The 27,858-nt window shown below is 38.8% G+C and overlaps 1 protein-coding gene across 1 annotated transcript in view; it reads left to right on the forward strand.

Moving 5' to 3' along the window:
- The window catches only part of LOC130929096 (gastrula zinc finger protein XlCGF57.1-like), a 52,261-nt gene extending 27,907 nt beyond the window's left edge, over nt 1–24,354 (forward strand). The window contains exon 3 of the mRNA XM_057856031.1: nt 17,974–24,354. Coding sequence (XP_057712014.1) covers nt 17,974–19,373 — 1,400 coding nt within the window. The 3' untranslated portion in view covers nt 19,374–24,354. The remainder of the gene's footprint in view (nt 1–17,973) is intronic.
- Nucleotides 24,355–27,858: the final 3,504 nt, after the last annotated feature.

The raw sequence follows: 27,858 nt of genomic DNA on the forward strand, positions 1-27,858 counted from the left end.
AAACATTTTTTTTAAACAATGCAGGAGAGGTAACATTTTCCAAAAATCAAACTGTAAATGTATACATTTTTTTTGCATTACATCCTTTATATTGTGTTAATACCACATATTTATCTCATCTTCAATACCACTTAATCTGACACAGTCGCAAGTCAGACTTGAGCTTATTGCAGTAGTGAACTTGTGAGAGGTGGGCCTAATCCTGAATGCGTCGCCAGTGCACTGCAGAGCCACCAGTGCATCGTCGAACCAAATACTACATAATGAACATAAATATATGTATATGCAAAATTTCTATTTTTTTTTTTTTTTTTTTTTTGGACATTACACTAAAGAGAACAAAACCTGCAATACAATAGCACATTGATCAACAATGTTGTTGTAAGTAGGGGAAAAAAACTTAGTTTTTAAAATATTTTCCATTTTAATTTGTTATTTATAAGTTTATTTGTATATTTGGTACTTTTTACCTCCAGGAAAATGACATAGTCAGCAGGACACTGCAGGGAATCGAACCCCAATCCCAGTAAACTAGGAGTACCATTACCAGTGTCTTTTGCTTTTTTGACATTACACTGAAGGGAGAGCAAAACCTACAATACAACAGCATATTAATCATTGCTGTTGTAATGTAGGGAAAAAGAACCCGCTGTTATTCATATACTTCATTTTAAACTTATTTATATGTACATTGTTATTTATATATTTCATTACTTCACTTATTTTTTTTCCCTAAAATGACAAACAATGCCCTCATGGTCACTAAAGTAGGTAGGCACTACTGAAGTTTCAACCTCATACCGTGTGGTTTTTACATACACATGGTCAATCAATGTGCCCCTTTCTGTTGTGGGCTGTGTCACGAGTTGAACATACCCCCTATCTTCAGCAAATTTACAGACGCTCGAGGACTTTAGAATGTCTTCATTAAAATCTCCCATGACAGCAATGGTGTTACTTAGTGGCTTTAACAAATCAAATAGCCTGCTGAGGTGCTCTTTAAACAAAGACATGTGATAAGATGGAGGTCGATAAATGACAGCAACTAATATATCGTGATGACCATATTTGCTGATTGCACACTCCAAATTGAAATGTGGTACCTGAATTATGTCAAAGATGACATTATTTGCACTAAATATGCCAACACCTCCATGTTGTTCGGATTGCAATTTTTTAAACAGAGGATTATTGCCAGAATATGATAAAGTTCGTGGACAGCTGTGAAAACTGTAGCCATCAATCTTTATGATCTCAGATGCTGGAAGGTTTGGTAGCCATGTTTCTGTTACCGCAATACAGTTAGGCTGTAAGTGCTCTGTGCATATAGCTAAATCTGGTGCATGCTCAGTCAGTCCTTGCACATTCATCAAAAACACTGAGAAGGTATGTGGTTGGCTTGGTGCGGATTCAACAATAAAAGGAGGCATTCTCTGAATTGCCTCCTTAATGTTGTTTTTACAATAAATGTGTTCTTCTGCAAAGTCTTGAATAATTAATCCAGACAAGCTTCTCACGCGACTTAACGCCACATATGCTTGTCCTGCAGAAAATATTTTATTCAAAGACACCACAGCACTGTCTACTGTTAGGCCCTGTACTTTATGTACTGTACAAGCCCAAGCCAGTTTAAGTGGAAATTGCCGGCGTAATCCACCTTTACTAGTGATCTTTTCCTCTTCAGGCTCTATGTATGTAGAGGCCATCAAATCAACAGAAGCAGTAGCTGATTGTTTCCTCCTCTGTGAACCAACCTGATCTTTATCAAACTTGACATACACCCTTTGAGGAAACTTGTTGTCTGAGGTCACGATATGTGTCACAGTGCCACACACCCCATTTACTAGACCATCCACAACATCAACATTCTTGCACAACATAACACGTGCATTTATTCCCAATAGTAGAGTTTCCTCCAAACATGTGTTGTATGCCTTTGCATGATGTCCACTAATCAACTCAAGATTTCCTGTTTTCTTGTTATGAACAAAATCTTGAGCCTCTACTTTAACATATTCAGGGCAAGTACTGAATAACTCCTGAAGATTGTGTTGATTTACTTGTTTATTTGTCGGGAAGATATGCAACGCTGAGCTGACTTCACCACTTTCACAGTGCTTAAGTGTTTCAATATCACTGAGTAGCATTGGAGTTTCTTTGGACCGGGTTCTGATTCTGTTCAATAATTTTGCAAACAACTGATCTTGCTGCCTAACAACAGTGTTCAGTTCCACAACCTTGAATAAAGAGGTCCATAAATTTACACCTGCGTCAGTAACATATAGGGGTTTCCCTTTAACGGGAGGCAGCTGGTAAAAGTCCCCTACAGCAAGGACACTGACATTTCCAAATGGGGAAAAATCACCAGTTTGTTTAATTTGTCTCAGTCTCCCATGTATGTATGTTAACAGCCTGTGATCTACCATGGAGATCTCATCAATGATTAGTATCTTCAGATCATTGTATTTGGCGCGAAGAGAATTTAACTTCTCTTCACCCAAAGGCGTATATGGCAAGCGTACATCCTTTCCAATGCTGAAGGTGGTATGGATTGTTGATGCCTGAAGATTAAAAGCAGCAATACCTGTGGGAGCCGTTAATAAAACACAAATGCTATCTGGTTGACTACACACAGTAGACAACAATCTTGTTGCCTCATACTGGATGGCCTTGATTAAATGGCTTTTTCCAGTCCCGGCACCGCCTGTAATGAATACATGCAATGGTGCTGGTTTTTCCCCTAATACTTTTTGAATGCACCACTGTCGAATATGATAAAAAATACAACGTTGTGTATCATTCAAAGACCGAATCAATGCTAAACCATCTTTTCTTGACAAGATGTTTCTCTTTTCTAAATGGGAAATTTGTGGGCAATTGACTGCTAAATCAGGTATACATTCAACATGTTCCACATCTGGCTGTTCTTGTTGCGTCCTCAATTGCAGAGTCTCTAAACGCTCTAATTCCTGCTCGGGACACAACTCACACCAGGCATCTTCCAATGCACCATTGCTTTCAACTGAGTTTTGAATGTCATCCAGCTGATCTGCTTCAAGTTCAAATTTGCTTCTATTGGTGTCAACAACAAACTTGACAGGATGTCTGGACCCATCGAAAAACCTTACCTGGCCATTCTTGTAAAACTGTTCAAAAGTTTCACATTTGGGAGGCTTAAGTTGCGCATCTGCACGGTAGGGAAGGAACAACTGCATGATACTACGATAAAATAATTCTGGATTTTTTGTTTCAGAAAAGCGCATGTACCGAACAACAGCAGGCTGTGTTCTAATTCTTTTCGTGACAAATCCACAATCATTTTTCAATCTAATCTGTATTTGCGATTTCTCGTTTTTGGTCAGAATACGATATTCAGAAGCAAAAGTTGCCAGGCACATGTCAGTAAACACAGCATCATCTGGCCTATTCTTGTAACGGTCAACCAAACTAGTCATCCAAATGTTTTCAGAGGTAAGATCATGTGATGCAGCCTTTTGCTTTAATACACTTAAAGGCACCATTTGTGCCTGGCGCCTCCTAGTGGAAACAGGAAATGCCCTTTTTTACGGGACACACTCCTCCTCTAAAGGGAAAAAACCAATCTACCTCAAACCTGCATAAGGGAAGCCTTAAGACCTGTCTTCAGGTGCCTGATGAAAAATATTGAAGTTTCGTTGAAGCGGAGGGGTCCAAACAGGAAAGTGAAAATGACTGTCAACAATTTTTCTCTCCAAAAACTTTGAACAATCATAACTCGGCAGATATAGAACATATCTGCGCCAAACTTCCCGTGCTTGTTGAGAGTCATACCCTGAAGGAACTTGTAGGGGTCATTTGCATCAACCCTACAGCGCCAACTAGTGGCGATAGGAAGTCACTCGTTTTTCCAAAACATGTCCAGTTCTTTTCATGTTGGTCATTGTAGTTTCAAGACCTATTAAAATACTTTTTTACGGCCCATGTCCACGTGTCTCTGTCTGTTGCCGTGACGACCCTTTGTTCGCCATTTAAAGGAAATATTTTTTTTCAGAGACTCAGGCAGCTTATAGAGCCACAATATTTGGCACACTTGGTCGAATTGGCCAAGTTAGAAGATTAATTTTGGTTTTGAATAAGGGCTTGGCTGCACAGCTCAGTAGTGGCTCCTTTTTTGTAGTACTCTCTCCAATAGGGGTTTTTATCTCTTGGGTGTGGGAATGTAATTAGGCGACTTTCGAGCATGTTAGGTTCTAATGAGATGATTAGAGAGGAGGATCTGCCACCACCCTGACCTGCACACAGTCCGACTTGCGTGACGTCCGAGTTGCGCTAGATTGCGAGGGCCCGTTCAGTCCTGCTTGCAGGCCTAGTTATTATTATTCTTTTTTCATGGCAAATGAAAATGGCCAATTTGGAGGCCTGAACATGCACGAAAAGTCACCAAAATTTGCACATACGTGCAGATTCGCGTAAAATTTGATAATCTTGCGTCGTTTTGAAAAAATTTCAAAAAATGGCTCAGTGGCGCCCCCTTGACCCTTAAAATTTTCAAAAAGGCCTCTCCTCTCAGGTTTTCAACGTAGAGCGATGAAATTTGGGGAGTAGATACCTTATGCCTAACTGTTCAAAAAAGCCTCTTGCACCCATATTCCAAATCCGACAGGAAATCGGGTATTTTGGATCGAATGTGAAATTTTTTCGGTTCACAGTTGGAGTTTACGTTTGGAGGCCTGAACATGCACGAAAAGTCACCAAAATTTGCACATACATGCAACTTTGCGTAAATTTTGATAATCTACAAAAAAATTTAACAAAATCGCTCAGTGGCGCCCCCTTGAAATTTTCAAAAAGGCCTCTCCTATTAGGTTTTTTCAACGTAGAACGATGAAATTTGGTGAGTCAATACATTGTGTAAAACTGCTCCAAAAAGTCTCTTGCACCTATATTCCAAATCCAACAGGAAGTCGGAAATTTTGGATCAAATGTGAAATTTTATCGATTTACATTTGAGACCTTGTCTCTGAAGAAAATAGTTGGATCGTCTTCAAAATTGGTCAGAGTATTCAGGAGACATATGAGATCTTAAGTTTTCAAAATGGTGAGTTTTCATCCAAGGGTCTGGCCTGGGCGTGGTCCCAAAGTCGGCCATTTTTAGGCAAAATACCAAATTCAGAAAATGATTAAAAACTCCGTGATACAACGTTCAATCTTTTTCATTTCTAGCATGTTTATGAGATATCCCAGCCTGAACACGACTGCATTGAAATATTACCCATTAGGCCTGGCGCCCCTAGTGGAAACAGGAAATGGCCTTCTTTACGAGACAGAATCCTCCTCCAAGGGAAAAAAATCTATTGACCTCAAACCTGTTTCAGGGGAGCCTCAAGACATGTGTTCAGGTGCCTGATGAAAAATATTGAGGTTTCGTTGAAGCGGAGAGGTCCAAACTGGAAGTGAAAATGACCGTCAACAATTTGTCTCGCCAAAAACTTTGAACAATCATAACTCGGCAGATATGCAACATATCTGAGCCAAACTTTCCGTGTTTGTTGAGAGTCATACCCTGAAGGTTCTTGTAGGGGTCATTTGCATCAACTCTACAGTGCCAACTAGTGGCGACAGAAAGAAGTTTTAAAAAAGGCCTTTCCTATTAGGTTTTTTTCAACATAGAGCAAGGAAATTTGGGGAGTAGATACCTTATGCAAAACTGCTCCAAAAAGTCTCTTGCACCCATATTCCAAATCCAACAGGAAATCGGGTATTTTGGATCGAATGTGAAATTTTCATGGGTTCACAGTAAGAGTTTACATTTGGAGGCTTGAATATGCATTAAAACTCACCAAAATTTGCACATACATGCGGCTTTGGATAACGTTCGATAATCTTGCAATGTTACAAAAAAATGTAACAAAATGGCTCACTGGCGCCCCCTTGAAATTTTCAAAAAGGCCTCTCCATTTAGGTTTTTTCAACGTAGAGGGATGAAATTCGGAGAGTCAATACCTTGTACAAAACTGCTCCAAAAAGTCTCTTGCATGCGTATTCCAAACCCAACAGGAAATCGGGTATTTTTGATTGAATGTGAAATTTTTATCGATTTACAGTGTGCACATTTAAGACCTTGGCACCTAGGGAATTAGTTTGATCATTCTCAAAATTGGCGAGCCTGTTCATGAGGCATATGAAATCTTAATTTATCAAAATGGTGTGTTTTCATTCACGGGCCTGACCTGGGCGGGGTGCCAAAGTCGGCCATTTTTTCGCCAAAACACCGAATTCGGAAAATGACTGATAACTCCCTCATACAACGTTCAATCTATTTTAAATCTGGCATGTGTGTGAGGTATACTAGCCTGAGCAGGACTGGATTGAAAATTTACCATTTGTGCCTGGCGCCTCCTAGTGGGAACAGGAAATGCCCTTTTTTACGGGACACACTCCTCCTCTAAAGGGAGAAAATCAATCTACCTCAAACCTGCAAAAGGGAAGCCTTAAGACCTGTCTTCAGGTGCCTGATGAAAAATATTGAAGTTTCGTTGAAGCAGAGGGGTCCAAACAGGAAAGTGAAAATGACTGTCAACAATTCTTCTCTCCAAAAACTTTGAACAGTCATAAATCGGCAGATATACAACATATCTGCGCCAAACTTCCCGTGCTTGTTGAGAGTCATACCCTGAAGGGCCTTGTAGGGGTCATTTGCATCAACCCTACAGCGCCAACTAGTGGCAATAGAAAGTCACTCGTTTTTCCAATACATGTCCAGTTCTTTTCAGGTTGGTCATTGTAGTTTCAAGACCTATTAAAATACTTATTTACGGCCCATGTCCATGTGTCTCTGTCTGTTGCCGTGACGACCCTTTGTTCTCCATTTAAAGGAAATATTTTTTTTCAGAGACTCAGGCAGCTTATAGAGGAGCCACAATATTTGGCACACTTGGTCGAATTGGACCAGTTAGAAGATTAATTTTAGTTTTGAATAATGGCTTGGCTGCACAGCTCAGTAGTGGCTCCTTTTTTGTAGTACTCTCTCCAATAGGAGTTTTTATCTCTTGGGTGTGGGAATGTATATAGGCGACTTTCGAGCATGTTAGGTTCGAATGAGATGATTAGAGAGGAGGATCTGCCACCACCCTGACCTGCACACAGTCCGAGTTGCGTGACGTCCGAGTTGCGCTAGATTGCGAGGGCCCGTTCAGTCCTGCTTGCAGGCCTAGTTATTATTATTATTATTATTATTATTATTCTTTTTTCATGGCAAATGAAAATGGCCAATTTGGAGGCCTGAACATGCACGAAAAGTCACCAAAATTTGCACATACGTGCAGAATCGCGTAAATTTCGATAATCTTGCGTCGTTTTGAAAAAATGTCAAAAAATGGCTCAGTGGCGCCCCCTTGACCCTTAAAATTTTCAAAAAGGCCTCTCCTCTCAGGTTTTCAACGTAGAGCAATGAAATTTGGGGAGTAGATACCTTATGCCTAACTGTTCAAAAAAGCCTCTTGCACCCATATTCCAAATCCAACAGGAAATCGGATATTTTGGATCAAATGTGAAATTTTTATCGGTTCACAGTTGGAGTTTACATTTGGAGGCCTGAACATGCACGAAAACTCACCAAAATTTGCACATACATGCAACTTTGCGTAAATTTTGATAATCTACAAAAAAATTTAACAAAATGGCTCAGTGGCGCCCCCTTGAAATTTTCAAAAAGACCTTTCCTATTAGGTTTTTTCAACGTGGGACGATGAAATTTGGCGAGTCGATACAGTGTGCAAAACTGCTCCAAAAAGTATCTTGCACCCATATTCCAAACCCAACAGGAAATCGGGTATTTTGGATCGAATGTGAAATTTTTATCGGTTCACAGTAGGAGTTTACATTTGGAGGCTTGAACATGCACGAAAACTCACAAAAATTTGGACATACATGCGGCTTTGCGTAACGTTCAATAATCTTGCAACGTTACGAAAACATGTAACAAAATGGCTCAGTGGCGCCCCGTTGAAATTTTCAAAAAGGCTTCTCCATTTAGGTTTTTTCAACGTAGAGGGATGAAATTCAGAGAGTCGATACCTTGTACAAAACTGCTCCAAAAAGTCTCTTGCATGCGTATTCCAAACCCAACAGGAAATCGGGTATTTTGGATTGAATGTGCAATTTTTATCGATTTACAGTGTGCACATTTAAGACCTTGGCACCTGGGGAATTAGTTTGATCATCCTCAAAATTGGCGAGACTGTTCATGAGGCATATGAAATCTTAAGTTATCAAAATGGTGTGTTTTCGTTCACGGGCCTGACCTGGGCGGGGTGCCAAAGTCGGCCATTTTTTTGGCAAAACACCGAATTCGGAAAATTACTGATAACTCCTTCATACAACGTTCAATATATTTTAAATCTGGCATGTGTGTGAGGTATACCAGCCTGAGCAGGACTGGATTGAAAATTTACCATTTTTGCCTGGCGCCTCCTAGTGGGAACAGGAAATGCCCTTTTTTACGGGACACACTCCTCCTCTAAAGGGAAAAAAACAATCTACCTCAAACCTGCATAAGGGAAGCCTTAAGACCTGTCTTCAGGTGCCTGATGAAAAATATTGAAGTTTCGTTGAAGCGGAGGGGTCCAAACAGGAAAGTGAAAATGACTGTCAACAATTTTTCTCTCCAAAAACTTTGAACAGTCATAACTCGGCAGATATACAACATATCTGCGCCAAACTTCCCGTGCTTGTTGAGAGTCATACCCTGAAGGGCCTTGTAGGGGTCATTTGCATCAACCCTCCAGCGCCAACTAGTGGCAATAGAAAGTCACTCGTTTTTCCAATACATGTCCAGTTCTTTTCAGGTCGGTCATTGTAGTTTCAAGACCTATTAAAATGATTATTTACGGCCCATGTCCACGTGTCTCTGTCTGTTGCCGTGACAACCCTTTTTTTCGCCATTTAAAGGAATTTTTTTTTTTTTCAGAGACTCAGGCAGCTTATAGAGCCACAATATTTGGCACACTTGGTCGAATTGGCCCAGTTAGAAGATTCATTTTGGTTTTGAATAAGGGCTTGGTTGCACAGCTCAGTAGTGGCTCCTTTTTTGTAGTACTCTCTCCAATAGGGGTTTTTAACTCTTGGGTGTGGTAATGTAAATAGGCGACTTTCGAGCATGTTAGGTTCTAATGAGATGATTAGAGAGGAGGATCTGCCACCACCCTGACCTGCACACAGTCCGAGTTGCGTGACGTCCGAGTTGCGCTAGATTGCGAGGGCCCGTTCAGTCCTGCTTGCAGGCCTAGTTATTATTATTATTATTATTTTTTTTTTTCAGGGCAAATGAAAACGGCCAATTTGGAGGCCTGAACATGCACGAAAAGTCACCAAAATTTGCACATACGTCCGGAAAATTGTAAATTTCGATAATTTTGCAACGTTGCAAAAAAATATAACAAAATGGCTCAGTGGCGCCCCCTTGAAATTTTAAAATTGGCCTATAACATTAGGGTCTGTCAGCGTAGAGCAATGAAATTTGGGGGGTCTATACCTTGTCCAAAACCGCTCCAAAAGAGCATTTACACGCATATTCCAAACCCAACAGGAAATCGGTTATTTTGGATCAAATATGAAATTTTTATCGATTTACAGGGTGCACATTTGAGACCTTTTCGCCGAGGGAGTTAGTTGGATCATCTTCAAAATTGGTGAGACTGTTCAGGAGACATATGAAATCTTAAGTTTTGAAAATGGTGCGTTTTCATTCACGGGTCTGACCTGGGCGTGGTGCCAAAGTCGACCATTTTTTCGGCAAAATGACAAATTCAGTAAATGACTTATAGTTCCTTGACACAACGTTCAATCTTTTTCATATTTGGCATGTATGTGTGGTATCCCACCCTTAACACGAGTGCATTGAAATATTACCCATTAGGTCTAGCGCCCCCTAGTGAGAACAGGAAATGCCTTTTTTTACGAGACAGGTTCCTCCTCCAAGGGAAAAAAATCTGTTGACCTCAAACCTGTATCAGGGGAGCCTTAAGACCTGTGTTCAGGTGCCTGATGAAAAATATTGAGGTTTCGTTGAGGCGGAGGGGTCTAAACAGGAAAGTGAAAATGAACGTCAACAATTTGTCACGCAAAAAACTTTGAACAGTCATAACTCGGCAGATATACAACATATCTGCGCCAAACTTCCCGTGTTTGTTGAGAGTCATACCCTGAAGGTTCTTGTAGGGGTCATTTGCATCAACTCTACAGTGCCAACTAGTGGCGACAGAAAGAAGTTTTAAAAAAGGCCTTTCCTATTGGGTTTTTTCAACATAGAGCAAGGAAATTTGGGGAGTAGATACCTTATGCAAAACTGCTCCAAAAAGTCTCTTGCACCCATATTCCAAATCCAACAGGAAATCGGGTATTTTGGATCGAATGTGAAATTTTCATGGGTTCACAGTAGGAGTTTACATTTGGAGGCTTGAATATGCACAAAAACTCGTAAAAATTTGCACATACATGCGGCTTTAGATAACGTTCGATAATCTTGCAATGTTACGAAAAAATGTAGCAAAATGCCTCAGTGGCGCCCCCTTGAATTTTTCAAAAAGGCGTTTCCTATTAGGTTTTTTTAACAGAGAGTGATGAAATTTGGGGAGTCGATACCTTGTGCAAAACTGCTCCAAAAAGTCTCTTGCACCCGTATTCCAAATCCAACAGGAAATCGGGTATTTTGGATCGAATGTGAAATTTTTATCGGTTCAGAGTAGGAGTTTACATATGGAGGCTTGAACATAAACGAAAACTCACAAAAATTTGGACATACATGTGGCTTTGCATAACGTTCAATAATCTTGCAACGTTACGAAAACATGTAACAAAATGGCTCAGTGGCGCCCCCTTGAAATTTTCAAAAAGGCCTCTCCATTTAGGTTTTTTCAACGTAGAGGGATGAAATTTGGAGAGTCGATACCTTGTACAAAACTGCTCCAAAAAGTCTCTTGCATGCATATTCCAAACCCAACAGGAAATCGGGTATTTTGGATTGAATGTGAAATTTTTATCGATTTACAGTGTGCACATTTTACACCTTGGCACCTAGGGAATTAGTTTGATCATTCTCAAAATTGGCGAGACTGTTCATGAGGCATATGAAATCTTAAATTATCAAAATGGTGTGTTTTCATTCACGGGCCTGACCTGGGCGGGGTGCCAAAGTCGGCCATTTTTTCGCCAAAACACCGAATTCGGAAAATGAATGATAACTCCCTCATACAACGTTCAATCTATTTTAAATCTGGCATGTGTGTGAGGTATACTAGCCTGAGCAGGACTGGATTGAAAATTTACCATTTGTGCCTGGCGCCTCCTAGTGGGAACAGGAAATGCCCTTTTTTACGGGACACACTCCTCCTCTAAAGGGAAAAAATCAATCTACCTCAAACCTGCAAAAGGGAAGCCTTAAGACCTGTCTTCAGGTGCCTGATGAAAAATATTGAAGTTTCGTTGAAGCGGAGGGGTCCAAACAGGAAAGTGAAAATGACTGTCAACAATTTTTCTCTCCAAAAACTTTGAACAGTCATAACTCGGCAGATATACAACATATCTGCGCCAAACTTCCCGTGCTTGTTGAGAGTCATACCCTGAAGGGCCTTGTAGGGGTCATTTGCATCAACCCTACAGCGCCAACTAGTGGCAATAGAAAGTCACTCGTTTTTCCAATACATGTCCAGTTCTTTTCAGGTTGGTCATTGTAGTTTCAAGACCTATTAAAATACTTATTTACGGCCCATGTCCATGTGTCTCTGTCTGTTGCCGTGACGACCCTTTGTTCTCCATTTAAAGGAAATATTTTTTTTCAGAGACTCAGGCAGCTTATAGAGGAGCCACAATATTTGGCACACTTGGTCGAATTGGACCAGTTAGAAGATTAATTTTAGTTTTGAATAATGGCTTGGCTGCACAGCTCAGTAGTGGCTCCTTTTTTGTAGTACTCTCTCCAATAGGAGTTTTTATCTCTTGGGTGTGGGAATGTATATAGGCGACTTTCGAGCATGTTAGGTTCGAATGAGATGATTAGAGAGGAGGATCTGCCACCACCCTGACCTGCACACAGTCCGAGTTGCGTGACGTCCGAGTTGCGCTAGATTGCGAGTAAGCCTGTCGCAATATGCAATAATTCCATTTATCGCGCGATATATAAAAATGGAGGCGATAACTTTTCCGCTGCGATTTATCGCCTCGCGTGCACGTGTGTGTGCGCGTGCGGCAGACGTGCTGTTAATAGTTCGTTACCAACTGCGCAAAATGCATCTTCGTTCCAGGTCCGCCAAAAACTAGCGCCAGAGCCAATTGTTCCCATTATATCCTATTGTTCAACGTATACCGGCCGCGTCAGTGCTCCGGAGTGACTGTGGACCATCTATGGCGCGCCGGTGTTCGGCCATTCCTTACTACGCGGCGAAACGTTCTACACAATGCTCAGGGCGCTTGCGCATGCATTCACACGCATGCGCAAATCTGTTAGAGGCGGCGATTACTCACTATTTTTGTTTTTATTTAGTTATTTAGAACCTTTTCACAGCCTCAAAGATACTTTTTGCATGTATTACCCTCTCATACTTTTAACCATTGTGTTTTTTTGTGTTAGCTTTGAAGCAGTTGACCACATTAGTCACGTAGCGTGTTTAAACCGTCCTTATTTGATATAACTACATTTAAGTATTTTCTGCAGGCATTTTTTTAGTACCTTATTCCTGTATGCATCTAAACAAAACAAGTTTAGAGCACACGGTAGTACTTTAGGTCTCAAATTCGACTAATGTAGGACGTTTCGCCGATGTAGAATATTTTGGCAGAACACCGGTGTTGTTGACGTGCGGGCGCTCCCGTCAGGAGTGACATTTCACGCGGGGCGGCTATTTTTCGGCACAACGCTGGATATTTACAATTAAGTCCGCCAAAACATTGTTACCGACTTGGCTGCTACGAATAACCTCACTTTGACAAAGAACAGCTGAATGAAATTACCGGTAAGAGCGCTGTGCTTCAAACTCGTCCTGTATATGAAAGCCCTCATATGCTGGTGTTGTGTAGTAATGAGCAGACGTGACTTTCGCGGCGCTTGCTAACTTATTTAATGCGCGCACACACTAGATATCATGAAATGGCAAACTAGATGTGCTACTTCCCATGCCATTGGCTACGTGAGCCCAGAGTGATTATGGGACATGTAGTCCATATACTACATCGATGAATTCTAAACTGTCATTTGTCACATGAGATTAAGAAGGCCAAATCAATCCATACCAGTGCCTATAGATAATGTTGCAAGTATTGTTAATTCAGTACGTGACACAAATGGATTCGGACCATAAATAGGATGTCTTGCTCATGTAGTAAACCTAGCTACTAAGAGAGCTGTAGCAATCAACGGTGTGCCCTGCCTCACTTTACAAACAGTAAAGATTGTTCTCAGCACTTTTATGCAATTTTTTTTCATATCAGTAAGAAGTAAGCACATAAATATTATGCACTAAAATGCATGTTTATATGATGGCAATTTAATTTTTGCTCGTTAGCAAAAAAAAAAAACAAAAAATACAATTGTTTTTTGTTTTTTTACAGAGCATTAAATGTATTGAATCGGATCGAAAATCATGTCCCTCGTATCAAAATTCGTACCGAACCATGACTTAACTGTATCATTGCATCCCTATGGAACACCATTGCAGAAGCTATGACGGGAAAAATTTTTCTAAATGCTTAAGTTGTTAAGTGCATTTTTTTTTTTTTTAAACACATTTTATTTATTCTGTGTTTCTGTGCGGTATAAATATTGTTGTTTTTTACTTAAGAGGTATGGTCTATTGTTTTTAGTTGTGATTTCTTAAAAAGTAGATTTGAATTTAAGAGTAAATATCGCGTTTAAATGGGTGTACTTCATCTATTAATATATACTGTATTCGCACTGTGTTATTGTAAATTGGTTTAAAAAATTGGGGGGGGGGGCGCAATAATATCGCATATCGCAATAATTTATGAGAATAATTATCGCACACTAAAATTTGTTATCGCGACAGGCCTAATTGCGAGGGCCCGTTCAGTCCTGCTTGCAGGCCTAGTTATTATTATTATTATTAGGGCCCGAGCACTAAGCGTGCGAAGGCCCTATTGTTTTGCAAAGGATTATTATTATTATTATTATTATTATTATTATTATTATTATTATTCTTTTTTCAGGGCAAATGAAAATGGCCAATTTGGAGGCCTGAACATGCACGAAAAGTCACCAAAATTTGCACAAACGTGCGGCTTTGCGTAAATTTCGATAATCTTGTGTCGTTTTGAAAAAATGTCAAAAAATGGCTCAGTGGCGCCCCCTTGACCCGTAAAATTTTCAAAAAGGCCTCTCCTCTCAGGTTTTCAACGTAGAGCAATGAAATTTGGGGAGTAGATACCTTATGCCTAACTGTTCAAAAAAGCCTCTTGCACCCATATTCCAAATCCAACAGGAAATCGGATATTTTGGATCAAATGTGAAATTTTTATCGGTTCACAGTTTGAGTTTACATTTGGAGGCCTGAACATGCACGAAAACTCACCAAAATTTGCACATACATGCAACTTTGCGTAAATTTTGATAATCTACAAAAAAATTTAACAAAATGGCTCAGTGGCGCCCCCTTGAAATTTTCAAAAAGGCCTTTCCTATTAGGTTTTTTCAACGTAGAACGATGAAATTTGGCAAGTCGATACATTGTGCAAAACTGCTCCAAAAAGTCTCTTGCACCCATATTCCAAACCCAACAGGAAGCCGGAAATTTTGGATCAAATGTGAAATTTTATCGATTTACATTTGAGACCTTGTCGCTGAAGAAAATAGTTGGATAGTCTTCAAAATTGGTCAGACTATTCAGGAGACATATGAGATCTTAAGTTTTCAAAATGGTGAGTTTTCACTCAAGGGTCTGACCTGGGCGTGGTCCCAAAGTCGGCCATTTTTGGGCAAAATACCAAATTCAGAAAATGATTAAAAACTCCGTGATACAACGTTCAATCTTTTTCATTTCTAGCATGTATATGAGATATCCCAGCCTGAACACGACTGCATTGAAATATTACCCATTAGGCCTGGCGCCCCCTAGTGGGAACAGGAAATGGCCTTCTTTACGAGACAGGCTCCTCCTCCAAGGGAAAAAAATCTATTGACCTCAAACCTGTTTCAGGGGAGCCTCAAGACATGTGTTCAGGTCCCTGATGAAAAATATTGAGGTTTCGTTGAAGCGGAGAGGTCCAAACTGGAAGTGAAAATGACCGTCAACAATTTGTCTCGCCAAAAATTTTGAACAGTCATAACTCGGCAGATATGCAACATATCTGCGCCAAACTTTCCGTGTTTGTTGAGAGTCATACCCTGAAGGTTCTTGTAGGGGTCATTTGCATCAACTCTACAGTGCCAACTAGTGGCGACAGAAAGAAGTTTTAAAAAAGGCCTTTCCTATTGGGTTTTTTCAACATAGAGCAAGGAAATTTGGGGAGTAGATACCTTATGCAAAACTGCTCCAAAAAGTCTCTTGCACCCATATTCCAAATCCAACAGGAAATCGGGTATTTTGGATCGAATGTGAAATTTTCATGGGTTCACAGTAAGAGTTTACATTTGGAAGCTTGAATATGCATAAAAACTCACCAAAATTTGCACATACATGCGGCTTTGGATAACGTTCGATAATCTTGCAACGTTACGAAACAATTTAAGAAAATGGCTCAGTGGCGCCCCCTTGAAATTTTCAAAATGGCCTCTCCATTTAGGTTTTTCTAACACAGAGTGATGAAATTTGGAGAGTCAAAACTTTGTGCAAAACTGCTCCAAAAAGTCTCTTGCACACACATTCCAAATCCTACAGGAAATCGGGTATTTTGGATTGAATGTGAACTTTTTATCGATTTACAGTGTGCACATTTTACACCTTGGCACCTAGGGAATTAGTTTGATCATTCTCAAAATTGGTGAGACTGTTCATGAGGCATATGAAATCTTAAGTTATAAGAATGGTGTGTTTTCATTCACGGGCCTGACCTGGGCGGGGCGCCAAATTCTTCCATTTTTTCGCCAAAACACCGAATTCGGAAAATGACTGATAACTCCCTCATACAACGTTCAATCTATTTTAAATCTGGCATGTGTGTGAGGTATACCAGCCTGAGCAGGACTGGATTGAAAATTTACCATTTGTGCCTGGCGCCTCCTAGTGGGAACAGGAAATGCCCTTTTTTACGGGACACACTCCTCCTCTAAAGGGAAAAAATCAATCTACCTCAAACCTGCATAAGGGAAACCTTAAGACCTGTCTTCAGGTGCCTGATGAAAAATATTGAAGTTTCGTTGAAGCGGAGGGGTCCAAACAGGAAAGTGAAAATGACTGTCAACAATTTTTCTCTCCAAAAACTTTGAACAGTCATAACTCGGCAGATATACAAGATATCTGCGCCAAACTTCCCGTGCTTGTTGAGAGTCATACCCTGAAGGGCCTTGTAGGGGTCATTTGCATCAACCCGACAGCGCCAACTAGTGGCGATAGAAAGTCACTCGTTTTTCCAAAACATGTCCAGTTCTTTTCATGTTGGTCATTGTAGTTTCAAGACCTATTAAAATACTTTTTTACGGCCCATGTCCACGTGTCTCTGTCTGTTGCCGTGACGACCCTTTGTTCGCCATTTAAAGGAAATATTTTTTTTCAGAGACTCAGGGAGCTTATAGAGCCACAATAGTTGGCACACTTGGTCGAATTGGCCCAGTTAGAAGATTAATTTTGGTTTTGAATAAGGGCTTGGCTGCACAGCTCAGTAGTGGCTCCTTTTTTGTAGTACTCTCTCCAATAGGGGTTTTTATCTCTTGGGTGTGGGAATGTAAATAGGCGACTTTCGAGCATGTTAGGTTCTAATGAGATGATTAGAGAGGAGGATCTGCCACCACCCTGACCTGCACACAGTCCGAGTTGCGTGACGTCCGAGTTGCGCTAGATTGCGAGGGCCCGTTCAGTCCTGCTTGCAGGCCTAGTTATAATTGCTCTTCACCTAAATAAATATATTTGTTTTATCAAATTACTCGATTAATCGATAGAATTTTCAGTCGATTACTAAAATATGCGATAGCTGCAGCCCTAATTTATATAAACACAAAAAGGGTTTGGAGGATATCTTTTTGTGAGGTTAGGTATTGTACCCATCACCTTATCAAAAGTATTTGGCGGAAAACACAGACAAGGCTGAAAAAGCAGTTTCTGCTCTTGCACCCCTCTTTAAAAGAAACTGCTGTATTTTAAGCTAAAACAACTGTTGTGTTTGATTGAACAATATGTCTATATGCTGCCATAGCAGATTCATGGTGCATAAAGCCCACAAAATATTTTTAATTTTTCCGTTTTACCCTAAAAACCCCCGTTTATAGACGTCGCACAACTGCCACTTTTGTTTCAAGCCAGCCATAAAACGAAGGTAATTAAATATATTTACTATTTAAAATATCTGTCATTTTTAGCTTAATTGGTCTAATATTTCGTTTAAAAAAAAAAAAAAACTTTAAAAAATTAATCACTACAGTTTTAAACAAATTACGTCACAATGAAAGAAATGGTGTCTGTAAAAAAGTCACTGATAACAACCTTACACACTTATTGTATTTTTTTTTGTTACTGTCGCATTATCTTCGATATGTTAGATGATAAATACTCGATCCAAACAAAGAAAAATTGACGAAACTAAAAGTTTAAAAGGGTAAATATATGAAAAAGAACATCTCGACCACTCTTTGATGTCTGCGATTTCTGCATCGCGACCTTTGTTATATTACCATGTTTCACCTATAAAATCCCCCAAAAATCTGGCTGTGGCCATTCATATCTGTGTCTGGTTCTGGTTTGGCTGTTGCTGTTCCGGCGGCTTGGCTGGGAGGCCGAATTCTTTCACATGATATAGATTTTTTGAATTTATTATTTTTCTTCTCGTGTCTTGCAGGTTTCAGAAAATATTGTGGTCCTGAGCAGAGAGAGTCAGAGTACCCTGACGTTAAAGAGGAAGCTGAGCACCCACAAAGGAAACGGGAAGAGCCACAGCACCGTCAACAGCAAAAGAGAGAAGAGCAACTTCCAATCAAAAAGGACAAGGTAGAGCTTCTATATGTTAAAGAGGAGGATGATATAACCAGGTTGACTGTTGAGCCCTTGAAGAGTGAAGAGGATCTGAGTGAGACCAGCACAGGGATGGAGCCTCCAAGCGGCAGCAGCAGCTCAACAGAAGGATTGATCGCTCCACTATCAGATAGCGAAGGCGCCACGTCACATTCGCCTGGCAGTGATGATGAAGGTCATAGAAAAGCTCACAGTGATGACAAACTCTGCAAATGCTCTCAGTGTGGCAAAACATTTGCTACTAAGTATACTTATCGTACACATATAAGGAGCCACACTGGTGAAAAACCTTTTGTCTGCTCAGTTTGTGGCCAGAGATTTACTCAGAGGGGAGGCCTAACACAACACACCATAACCCACACTAATGAAAAACCTTTCTCCTGCTCCGTTTGTGGCCAAAGATTCACTTTTAGGGGAAACCTAACACAACACACAAGAACCCACACTGGTGAGAAACCTTTTTCCTGCTCAGTTTGTTGTCAAGGGTTCACTCAAAGAGAACACTTAAAAAGGCATATGAGGAGCCACACTGGAGAAAAACCTTTTTCCTGCTCAGTTTGTGGTCGCGGGTTCGCTCAAAGACAACAATTACAAACACATGCACGAACCCACACTGGAGAAAAACCTTTTTCCTGTTCAGTTTGCGGTCACAGGTTCGCTCAAAGACAACACTTAAAAACACACGCAAGAACCCACACTGGAGAAAAACCTTATTCCTGCTCAGTGTGTGGTCAAGGATTCACGCAAAAGCAAACCTTACAAATACATGAAAGAAACCACACTGGAGAAAAACCTTTTTCCTGTTCAGTTTGTCCTCAACGATTCAGTCGCAAGAGCGCCTTAAAAACACACAAAAGAACACATGCTGGTGATAAACCATTTCCCTGCTCAGTTTGTGGTCAGGTGTTCACTCTTAGGCATCGCTTAAAAACACACGCAAGAACCCACACTGGAGAAAAACCTTTTTCCTGCACAGTGTGTGGCCAAAGATTCACTCAGAAGGGAGGCCTAACACAACACACCATAACCCACACGAATGAAAAACCTTTTCCCTGCTCCGTTTGTGGCCAAAGATTCACTTTTAGGGGAAACCTAACACGACACGCTAGAACCCACACTGGTGAGAAACCTTTTTCCTGCTCAGTTTGTTGTCAAAGGTTCACTCAAAGAGAACACTTAAAAAGGCACACAAGAACCCACGCTGAAGAAAAACCATTCAACCCTTAAAAAGTAAATATGGCGGACAACATAGACAAGACTGAAAAAGCAGATTCTGCTCTTGCACACCTCTTTAAAAGAAACTGCAGTATTTTAAGTCAAAACAACTGTGTTTGAAAGAACAATATGTTTATATGCTGCCATAGCAGATTCATGGCTCAATAAGCCCCCGAGCTATTTTTAATTTGTCCGTTTTACCTTGAAAACTTTTGCTTGAACGTAGCCATGAAAAGACGGTAAGTAATTATATATATTATTCAAAATGTCTGTCATTTTTAGTTTAGAATCATTCATTGATGTCTAATATTTAGTTTAAAAAAAAAAACGACTTAAAAAAATTATTCACTCCCATATTTTAAACTTTTAAACAAGTTACGACACAATGAAAAATTTGGTGTCTGTAAAAAAGTAACGGCTATCTACCTCATAACTATCGCTTAATTGTATTTTTTTTGTGACTGTCGCATTTTCCCCGATATGTTAGATGATAATCAATCCAAACAAAAAAAAAAGAAAAATAATGTTTAAAAGGGTAACGATATGCAAAAGAAAATCTCAACCATTCCTTGTTGTATGCGATTTCTGCATCGCGGCCCTTGTTATATCACCATGTTTCACCCTTAAAATCCCCCAAAATATCTGGCTGTGGCCATTCACAGCTGTGTCTTGACACTGGGTGATACATGCTACATGGAGTTTTGAGAGCGAAACAAGATAAGTACGCGATAATATCTCGTTAAAATCGTGGCGTCTTTAATTCTGCTCTCGCGTGCTCTCGCCTCCAGTTAGGGTTTTGCTGTTTAAAAAAAAATGTTTTTTTTCAAAATGCCCTCCTGTTCAAAATTTTTCTTCCCCCAGAAAATTTTGATTTTAAGCTTTCCAATGATGTATCACACATGCATATCGGACAATTTTGAAATTTAGCCAAATTGGGGGTCTCAGAGCGGAACTTCAAGTCACCTGAGTGTTTTCTGCCAGATATGTATATATATATAATGTGTAATTAGGCCTGAATGGTATTGGAGAAAATTAACATTGCGATATATATTGCCAAGTCAATACACTTACTTTTTGCATTGGTTGTACTGAACTTTTTTCTTAAGGTGCACCATAACAACATGTAGGCACACCCACATTGTTCATTGCATTACCTTTAACACCTTACATTCACTCTCCATAACATTCATATAAATTCGCTCACGCTGCCAACAACAGCCTCTGCATAATAAAGATTGGCACATTTGGGCCTTTGATCATAGAGCTACAGGGCAATCACCTGCCAGATCAAAGCTACAAATGTGTCAATCATTGTTAACTTTAACTAGCAAACTCTTGCTGCACAGCTGACCAAGAAAAACATTATTATATATTTTTTTAATTAAAAACCCGATTCCAATCCTCTGAAAAATTATCTGATCACGTGATTGGATCAGGACATCTCTGATACAAACCATCTAAGGTCGGACGCGACACAACTTACAAAGCTCTTAAGATGGTGATTACGTCACCCACGCACCTTGTTCGAAAGTGCGGAAGCGGAGCGTCTTCTTCGTTTTTACTTGAAGTCAATGGACCAAGTAAAATGGCAGTTAATTCGCTTCGAGAGAAACCCTTTGAGAACACCTCATATCTAAACTGGGGGGGAAATTATTGATGAGGTTATTATTAAAGGGAACCTTGGACTTAAAGACTTGTAGGCTCTAATAAGCCACAATTGTTTTTTTTTTTTTAACTTAAATATGTTAATAGAAACAAACAAAATATTGCAATTGATTTAAAAATCTATAATATTTAGTACATGTTTTGACCTACGTAGGACGCCATGTTTTATGGACGCTTGGGGTGATAACATCGATTGTCACTATCACTCAACAAATACAACCGGGTTACTGCAATTCCTTCTACGCCGCTAGGCGTCCAACACATGCGCTTTCGGTTAAAAGCAGCAAGTACTCACTATTTGTGTTTTTATCAAGTCTTTTATTACCTTTTCATGGCCTCAAAATACTTTTTTGCATGTGTTTCCCTCTCATACTTTTAAACATTGTTGTCTTGTGGTAGCTTGAAAGCAGATTGTTGATTTATTGACCACATTAATCACGTGGCATATTTAAACTAGGGCTGTCCCAAACGACTAATTTTCTCCCGATTAATCAGCCGACTATTTTTACGATTAGTCGACTAATCTTTTAATTTTTTTAAAATAAATTTTTTTTTTTTTTTTTTAATTTTTTTTTAACTAATTTAGCAATTAAATTTTTGAGACGCTTATCAATTCACAAAACCTTTTTTTTTTTTTTAAACTAATTTAGACATGAAATTTTTGTTGACGCTTATCAATTCACAAAAACATTTTGGAACACTTAAATTCTTTATTAAAGTACAAATAAACAGATAAATAACAATAATAAATCACAAACAATGAGTTCAAATGCTGATAGAATTAACTTGTGCAAAAGAATGGAATGTAAACAGATTCAGAACACTGACTTCACCTTTCCAACATGATTCAAAACAATTCTTCAAAAAATACCTAACACTTATATTATAGTATACTGTAGTATTATATATAATCGTATTATAATAATTATTCATTGCCAGATTTTTCATAAAGGGTGTCATTTTAAAGGTATTCTTAGTGTAGAATCTGAAGTATGTGGGATTAACTCCAGAAATCGTTGTTTGATTTGATTTGATTGAATTTTATTTCGAAAACATGCATCACATTATGGATATACAAGAATACAAACAAAACATAAGATTCGAAAAGGAGTAGGAAGAAGTAAAAACTTATATGAATCCTACCCCTTTGTCCACTACATTCTCATCAGCATGAATCAGACAAAACAAATACAATTCACATCAGTTCAATAATGCCTAATGAACAATTGTTGGCATTACTCAACATTTTCTCAACATAAATACTATAATTCATTTCTATAATTACAGAAAACAAGATCTTTGTATTTTCTCTTAAACACGCTCAAATTAGCGCTTTTCTTTAGGTCCTCAGTAAGTTTGTTCCACAAGTCCACACCTAAAATTGAAGGACAAAAACTCTTTTTTGTTGTACGGTGGTATTGCTTTTTGAAATTTAACTCCCCTCTCAGATTATACCCTCCTTGTCTATTTGAAAACAAAACTTGTATATTTCCAGGTAATGCGTTTTTCCGTGCCTTGAACATGATTATGGCCGTTTTGAATTTGACTAGATCCAGGAATTTTAACTGCTTGGATTCCAAGAACAGCCTATTTGTATGTTCGAGGTATTTAGCCTTGTGCACTATTCTTATTGCCTTTTTTTGAAGAACCACAAGTGACTGTAAATTGCTGGGATATGTATTGCCCCAAACCTCCACACAGTAGCTGAGGTATGGCATTACTAATGAAGAGAACAAGATATGGCGTGCTTTATAATTTAAAAAGGGTTTCGTTTTGTTCAGTAGTCCAACACTTTTTGCCAGTTTTGTTTTTATGTGCTTTATTTGTGACTTCCAATTCAACTGTTCATCCAGTATTACACCTAAAAATTTAGTCTCAGTTACTCGCTCAATTTCGCTATTGTCTATAATTATCTTTTCTTCAGTTTCTTTTTTTTTATTTCCAAACAAAATATACTTAGTTTTTTCAATATTTATTGATAATTTGTTTAGCGTGAACCAGTGATTCAGATATGTTAATTCAGTCATTACCTCATGCATCAGATTCGTTAAAAATTTTCCTGAGCATAGGATGCTGGTGTCATCTGCAAAGAGTAGAAATTTTAATTTTTTAGATGTCATACATAGGTCATTGATAAATAGTATAAAGAGTTTTGGACCCAATACAGAGCCCTGTGGTACTCCAACTGTAATGTCCGATAATGATGATCTGTAATCACCAATCTGTACATACTGCTTGCGATTTCCCATGTAACTTTTTAACCATTCCAGAACAATGCCTCTAAACCCGTATCTTTCCATTTTCCCAAGTAATATATCATGGTTTATTGTATCGAATGCCTTTTTTAAATCCACAAAAACACCAACTACGTGATTACCTTTGTCAATACAACTAGATATTTCTTCAGTAAGGTCAAGCAGTGCAAGTGCAGTTGATCTTTGTTTTCTGAACCCATACTGGCTTTCCGACAAAATACTGAATTTTTCCAAGAAAATTTTAAGTCTCTTTTCGAATAGTTTCTCCAGTATTTTTGAGAACTGGCACAATAGAGACACCGGGCGATAATTGGAATATAATTTGCTGTCACCTGATTTATAAAGTGGAATGACTTTGGCCGTTTTCATTTTCTGTGGAAAAATTCCAGTACTAAAAGAGAGGTTGCAGATGTAGGTTAGTGGATTTACCATACTATGTATTACAGTTTTTACAATCGTCATGTCAATCCCATTGCAATCCGTTGAAGTCTTGTTTTTGAATGTATTTACTGTATCAATAACCTCCTTGTTTTCCACCTTGCTTAGAAATACTGAATTTGGATTTCTTGAGATATTTTTAAAAACAGTTGGATCAATGATCTGATTTCCCCCAATATTCGCAGCCAGCTTCTCCCCAACACTTACGAAATAGTCATTGAATCCCTCAACTATGTCTTCCGGCTTGCTAATATGTTCGTCCTCCCTAAGGAAAATGTTTGGATAGTCTTGATTAGTTGTAGTGTTCCTGATTAAATTATTAATTAATTTCCACATACCCTTTACGTTATCTTTTTGTTTTTCTAACTCTTTAGTATAATAGTCTTTTTTAAATAATTGCAATATACTATTTAATTTATTTTTATATTTTTTATATTTGAGCTCTGACTCTTTTGTTTGTTGTTTTATAAATTGTTTATATAGCAAATTATTTTTCTTACAAGCATTTTTTCGACCCTTTGTGATCCATGGTTTATCATCATTTTTCAAATTAAACTTACTTCTTCTTATTGGACAGTTTTTGTTGTATAAAGATATAAATACCTGTAAAAAGTATTCGTAAGCATCATCAACATTTTTCTTGCCATATAAAAATTCCCAGTTAAACTCTTGCATCTCATTTTTGAGAGAATTTATTGTCTCTTCTGTTCTACACCTTGAATATTTAATTGTTTGTTTCTCTTTTTGTTTTAGTACAGCACAGTCATATACAGTGTTGTTAATCTTACTGAAAAAAAGTAATTAATTATAGTTACAAATTACTTCTCCCAAAAAGTAATTGCGTTAGTAACTCAATTACCTGAATGTAAGAGTAATTAGTTACTTGGCAAAGTAATTGGTAATAATTACTTTTTTTTCCTCCAAAAAAAAAAAAAAAAACATAGGCCAAACTATGTGTTAATGCTAAGTTTTTTTGTGAAGGTTTTTGGTACAATTGGCCCGAGCCCAATTCTTTACCCTAATTTACCCTTCACCCTGAATCAACTGTTAAGAGTTGTTAAAATTGCTCCCATTATTGCATTAGTTCCCTTCTCTCTACTTTTGACAAATGAAAGTTTTAAAACTATTTCATCATTTAAAGATAGATTCAAGTCAAGATTTTGCCGATTTAGAAGTATTTTAGATAAAAAGTTACTTAGGTTCTTTAGGAAGGTTCTCTACAACAGAGCCATAATAAAAGGTCTACTGCTTTAAGATGGCGGCTGTTTACTAACGCATCTAGTGCCGTGTCTGTCATTTTGCATCTAGTTATATCTATATACAGTATATGCAGTGTTGTTAATTTTACTTTAAAATAGTAATTAATTACAGTTACAAATTACTTCTCCCAAAAAGTAATTGCGTTAGTAACTCAGTTACCTGAATGTAAGAGTAATTAGTTACTTGGCAAAGTAACTAGTGATAATTTTTTTTTTTCTCAAAAAAAAACAAACAAACAACAACAACAACAAAAAAGCAACAAAAAACAAAAAAAACAAAAAAAACAACAACAAAAAACAGGTCACACAATGTGAAGTTTAAAGGATTTGGGGGACAATTGGCCCTAGCCCAATTCTTTACCCTCCACTTAACTAGACACAAGGGTATTGCGATAACTAGCTAGTAACCTTTGCTATGTGTGGAAGTCATTTAAAGTTGTGAATCAACCGTTAAAGTTGTTAAAATTGCTCCCGTTATTGCATTAGTTCCCTTCTGTCTACTTTAAACATGTGTAAGTTTTAAAACTGTTTCATCATTTAAAGATAGATTTAAGTTAAGATTTTGCCGATTTAGAAGCATTTTAGATTTAACAAAAAAAAAAAACTTAGGTTCGCTAGGAAGGATCTCTACATCAGGGCCTTCCTGAGAGGTCTACTGCTTTAAGATGGCGGCTGTTTACTAACGCATGTAGTCCTTAAAACATGTTGGCAATGCAGCTGTGTCAGTTTTTGCATCTAGTTCTATAATATGATATCTACCGTGTCATGTGGGCGTAGGCGTCAGGTATTATTGGAGCCACCTAGCATCGCGGTTGCAACGGCGTCTTCCCCACTGCTGCTCTGCTCTCGTCCCCGTGAGTCCGTTTCTCTCTGACTTTTTTTATTCAACCAACTTAGTAACGCATAGTAACGCACGCCTTTCCCGCCTCAGTAACGGTAACGGCGTTGCCAAGATGAGAAAAGTAATTAATTAGATTACTCATTGCTGAAAAAAATAACGCCGTTAGTAACGCCGTTATATTGTAACGCCGTTATTAACAACACTGGTCATATATAACGAAGATCGGCAAGTGATCTGAAATATCATTGATCAGTAATCCACAGTTAAGACTGCTTCCCATGTGGTTAGTGAAGATGTTGTCAATCATTGTCGCACTATGAGCAGTTATTCTGGTAGGCTTGATTATCAGTGGATATAACCCCATACTAGAAACGGTCTCTATGAATTCGTCAGTTATTTTATCTTTTCCTTCTTTGGACAAGTCAGCATTGAAGTCACCACACACAAACATGACCTTGCTTGTTGTAGAAAACAAATTCTCTAAACTGTTCCTGAAAATGTCCATATTTGAATTAGGCGCACGGTACACACAGCTTATAATCACATTTTTCTGTTTTTCTAAATCCAATTCCACAGTCAAACATTCCATAACATCAGAAATAGTTAGTGTCATATCTTCTCGTATCTTATATTTAAGATGTTTATCTATGTACAATGCAACACCTCCTCCTTTTTTATTTGTCCTGTTTAGAAAATGTGGCTCATATCCATCAAGAGGAAAATCTGTTCCTTTGTCTGCGGTGATCCAGGTTTCTGAAACTGCTATGACACCAAAGTGTCTTTTTAATTTATTTAAATAAGTTTTGATGTGTTGGTAATTAGCATACAAACTTCTTGCATTAAAATGGAGTATTGACAGTCCATCCTCTTGAGCAAATGATCTTTTAAACTGACTGTCTGTATAGTAGCAACATTTGTTGCATAACTGGTCCAAAAAATTCAAATCAGGATCAATATCTTCATGTATGTTCATTTTAATGCGTGTTCAGTGGATTATGACCTGTGGTTACCTGAGGGTGGCGCTGTGTTGTTAATACTTATCCAACTCCTCAATGTTTTTGATGATGAGCACCTTGGCATCTTCCTGAGCTCCATTCAGCTTAATAAAGACTTTGCAGTTTGCAGTCCAAGTTGATTGAATTTTTCTTTGTCTTCTTAAGATTCGTGCTCTTCTGGCAATGTCCGCGTTTTTCTTTGTGAGGTGCTCGTTCACATACACATTTGTTCCTTTGAGCATTTTGCCTTGTTTGAGCAAAGCATTTTTGGACTTCCTGTTGACAAAGCGGATTATGATCGCCGGTTTAACATCATTTCTTCTTCTGGAGAGAGGATGACAGGCCTCGATCTCCAAACGATTGATGGTGATGCCTTTGTTGGTGAAGAAGGGGATCACCTGTTGCTCCAATGATTCTGCCTCGGTCTCGGTTGGTTCTCCCCCGTTCGCAGCGGCTTCTGGTGTTAAGGCACGGGCGTACGAACGGGGCCTGATCTCCAACCCGCTCACGATGGCATCATTCATGCGGGAATATTGCTCTAGATCATCCAAGCGGCTCTCCAGTAGGGCAATTTTCTGATCTTTCTCCTTGTTCTGTCTTTGCAACTCTTTTATATTGCACATAAGTTCCAGTATTTGCTTCTGTTGAGCTGATATAGTGGCGACTTCGTGAGTTAAAAAGCTCAGTGATTTCTGGATTTCCATCACCTCTGCGTTTAAGTGATCCCCACCTTGTTTTGCTTTATGCGCCATGTCAGTAGTTGTTTGCTTAGCTGTTAGCTTAATCAGCTGTTTGCAGACTGCCGCGGTGTAGTTTCGCCGGTAAATCTACTGAAAAGACAAGCATTGGTGTTGCTTGACCGAAATGCCACACAAAGTTCTGCTAGTTGTGTTAACCGTGTCAGAAAAACGGTGGTTCTCCTTGAGTAATTTTTAGATTCCGATTTACGCTGAGTCCACACGGTTCTCACCAGTCTGATTCACTCCGCCGTCTGGCATGACGTGATTTTCATTGTGTAAGTACGTGACTGCACAGAAGTCCGTC

Source organism: Corythoichthys intestinalis, chromosome 13 (assembly GCF_030265065.1).
Source record: "Corythoichthys intestinalis isolate RoL2023-P3 chromosome 13, ASM3026506v1, whole genome shotgun sequence".
Classification (NCBI taxonomy): domain Eukaryota; kingdom Metazoa; phylum Chordata; class Actinopteri; order Syngnathiformes; family Syngnathidae; genus Corythoichthys; species Corythoichthys intestinalis.